Below are 3,978 nucleotides of genomic sequence, written 5' to 3'. Positions count from 1 at the left end.
TGGAGTAGATATTGACAGCAGCATAGGGCACTGCAAAAGGATACTGCTTAAAGTCAAGTTAAAGCTTCACAGAAGCACACACAGCACACAAAACACGTACAAAACACTGGCTATTCAAAAAGCAGTCGCTACCAAACTGACTCTCAAGCACTACTTGACTACTAAATACTCTTTAAAACATCAAATGTAATTGCAACCAATGCTATTTTAGGGAAAAGAGTTTAATAACCTTTTACTATTAAATACCCTTTAATGAGCGAGGAACAATTTCGAACTTATACAAGAATGTTGCAAAGGAGTGTGTTAGATATTCGCTACGGCAAAACAGTGCGGTATTATTACGAAAATATACCAAAATTATATACCAAATAACAAAATAGAGTCAGTGTATAATACCACACTTACTCTATTTTCTTATTTGGTATATAATTTTGGTATATTTTCTTAATACTACAATTTACAAATATACGAAATAATACGAATAGCTCAATAAAAGTCAGACAGTGCGGTATTGTCATTAAAATATACCAAACAAATACTAAAATATACCGAATGCTATATTTGGTATACGAAATAATACGAATAGCTCAATAAAAGTCACAGTGCGGTATTATCATTAAAATATACCAAACAAATACTAAAATATGCCGAATGCTATATTTGGTATACGAAATAATATAAATAGCTCAATAAAAATCAGACAGTGTGGTATGTCATTAAAATATACCAAACAAATACTAAAATATACTGAATGCTAGAAATGGTATATTGTAGTATATCGATACAGTTTCTAAATATACTACTACAAATTCAAAAAATACCGAACTCAGAATAAGTACTGAAATATAGTATACCGAATGCTATCGATACACTACCACATTATTAAAATATACTATACGACTTCAAAATATACCAGATTGTCAATAATAAATAAATTACGATCCGACAGCAGCAACAGTCACTTTTTCGAGAAATATACAATCATACCAAATGTAATATTTGGTATATAAATATACTGCAACATTTTAAAAATACACTATATTGTAGTATATCGATACAGTTTCAAAATATACTACTACAATTTCAAAAAATACCGCACTCAGAATAAGTACTGATATATTCCGAATGCTATCGATACACTACCACATTTTCAAAATATACTATACGACTTCAAAATATACCAGATTGTCAACTAAATAAATTACGATCCGACAGCAGCAACAGCCACTTTTTCGAACAATATACAACAAAATACTAAATCATACCAAATGTAATATTTGGTATATAAATATACTACAACATTTTAAAAATATACTATCAAGTTCAAAAAATATACTGTCAACAGCGGCTTTTGGCAAAACTAAATTATTTTACTCACCAACAATGGGGAACTACAAAATACCTTTCAATACCGTAAATTTTAGAAAATTTCAAAGACTTTACTTTTAAAGAGAAATCAGAATTTATTAATTTAAAATACCATGACAAAGGTGTGTTTTTTTCTTTTGTTGCCTCGAAACCGCTTCGATAAAAGTTCGAATACAATAAAATCAGAATTTTGCAATAAAATATGTTACAAAAAATGAGATGGAAATAGAAAAACCACTAGCAACGCCATCGCGGCTTTTTCGGCTCCTCCTTTGAGACCTCCAGAATTGAGGCATTCTTAGCAGAACTTTTACACAACACTAAAATGAAAAGATGAACAAAATGATGAAAATGTTGATTGAAATGAGCAATCTTCTGCTCACAGTTTAAACGCGGCTTGTTGTCAGCTTCTTTGGGCAATTGTGCAACAATTTCCATAGTTGTTGTTGGTTTAACATCATCTGGATTCCAGTTAAAAAGCATTGCGAGCTCGGGCCTGCAATTGAGCTCTCTTTCGATGCGACGATTCTCCTGTTCCTCGGCAGCATTTGCAGCTTGTTTCATGATCAATGCCAGACTTGGCGGTTTTCTTTGTTTGACTATCAACTATTTTAAAATTGATGTTTTAGTTCGTTTTGCATTTTTGTTACGTTAATTTACGACTTACGTTTGTCATTGGCTTTTGCACATCACAAGTTTTTTTTTTCTTCGTTTTTTGTGGTGTAGTTGCATTCGGTGCCGATCGTTTCGACATTTTTCTTATGATTTATGCTAATTTATTGTGAGTTTTATAGTTGAAAGTTGGAAATGCGAATGAGAATGAGAAACGAAAAATGCTCTCAATGCTGTACTACTTGCAAATCAAAGCCTACTTTAATGGGCATCATTCAGTTTGCTATTAAAAAGAACTCTAATTCGAATCTTAAAGTACTTATCGATCTTAAAGATACATTCTTGATGATTTTAAGAATTTTTCGATTTTCAAAATCAATTCATTAAAAAAAATTTTTCATATTGAAATTTCTTAAATTTTCGCAAAAATATCTAATGTGAAAAGATGAAGTAGAAGACATGGGCAGAGTAATCAATGAAAAAAAAAAATGAGAAGTATATTAAGTAGATAAATTAAATCAGATTTGTAATGAATCGAAGAGAAACAATGTTAAGAACATAACTTGAAAGATTTTTAAGTAAAGTAGAAAGAAACCGAAGGAAAGTTCCAAATAGAAATAATTGCTTTAATGTGCAGCAAATTAATTTAAGCAGATTACAGCTTACAGCTTAATCTGTAAAAATCTTTATAGAACTAAGGAAAGCAATATTGCTTGTATTGCATTAAATGCTGAGATATATTTTCTTGATTTTTTTCATTGTTAAATATTTTGTTTGATTTTTGCTTTGAAATTATTTTAGATTAAAGAATTTGAATATTGCGAATCAGTAGTGTTAAATTCAAAGATCTAGTCTAGCAAGCGATTGAAGTTTTTACCAACTTGTTGACAAAACTAGCATGCTCTCTTTCCTTGGTGCATTTGTAATAAGCACTGGGCAACTCAGACTCAGCGACGACGCAGTCAGTGAGGCACTCAACACGCACACACACACATTCATACATACACACGGACACTCACCCACACACACACAAACACACACACACAGAGAAAAGAACCAAGTTTTTGGTAGTTTGAACACGAAATATTTTATTATTATATATAATTTGCTATTATGATGATTATACGTGGGATGTGGATTTCGATTTGGATTTGGATTCCGACTTCGACTTCGATTTCGATTGCCCGCCCCAACTCTATATATGTATGTATCTATGGATATGAATTCCGTGTTCGTCGTCGTCTGTTCAGTTGGAGTTTCTCTCGCTCTCGATGTTGCTGTTTCTGTTACTATTTCTGCCGGACACTGCATACTTTATAGCTGTTGCCTGTTGGCACAATCACGGCCAAGCTTCGGCTTGGAGAGGGAGCACTGCCTTCTCTCTCCCTCGCTATCTCTTTCTACCAAATAGAATTGAATAGATTTCAGCATTGTGCCTGCGCCCACGTTTTATGCACTCGCAAACAGATGATGTCCACAACCCGAGGGAAAGACAGTCTCCACCTCAATTTACAACACGTAATTCCACATACGACTTCATAGCGAGCAGACAGTTGAATATTTTCCATATTTTATTGCATTTGCAATGGTGTTGTGTATTTAAACTGGGCCGATGTCTCGAAACAGTTGTCAGCACTAGAAATTGATTAAAGTGCGAACAAAAGTTGTTCAATCAAACTTCTTTATTCTCTTCTCTGAATAGAATTTAATTTTATTTAAATGACTTATCTTTAATCTAGTTAATTAGCTGTCAATCGTATCTTCAATCACGCCTCAAATAAGAGAATGCTATATATTCATATATTTATCAGCCATCAATCAAGCATCAGTCATTTAATTTTATTTGAATGACTTATCTTTAAGCTAGTTAATTAGCTGTCAATCGTGTCATCAATCATCAGTGAACCGTATATAATTGAATTTCATTTGAATAGCTGTCATTTAGCCAGCTAATTAGTTGTCAATCGTGTCTTCAATCACGCCTCAAATAAGAGAATG

At 32.5% G+C, this 3,978-nt stretch overlaps 1 protein-coding gene across 1 annotated transcript; it reads right to left on the bottom strand.

The window, feature by feature from the left end:
• Positions 1–1,452: 1,452 nt before the first annotated feature.
• Positions 1,453–2,201, bottom strand: LOC117573272 (uncharacterized). Its single transcript, XM_034256357.2, has 3 exons — positions 2,036–2,201; positions 1,752–1,974; positions 1,453–1,688 (listed from the first exon to the last, which is right to left on the bottom strand). Exons 1-3 carry the CDS (start codon positions 2,120–2,122, stop codon positions 1,606–1,608), a joined length of 393 nt encoding a protein of 130 aa, XP_034112248.1. The 5' UTR covers positions 2,123–2,201; the 3' UTR covers positions 1,453–1,605.
• Between the last annotated feature and the right edge of the window lie 1,777 nt (positions 2,202–3,978).

Source organism: Drosophila albomicans, chromosome X (assembly GCF_009650485.2).
Source record: "Drosophila albomicans strain 15112-1751.03 chromosome X, ASM965048v2, whole genome shotgun sequence".
NCBI classification, from domain to species: Eukaryota; Metazoa; Arthropoda; class Insecta; order Diptera; family Drosophilidae; genus Drosophila; species Drosophila albomicans.
This window is presented reverse-complemented; position numbering and strand designations above follow the sequence as displayed.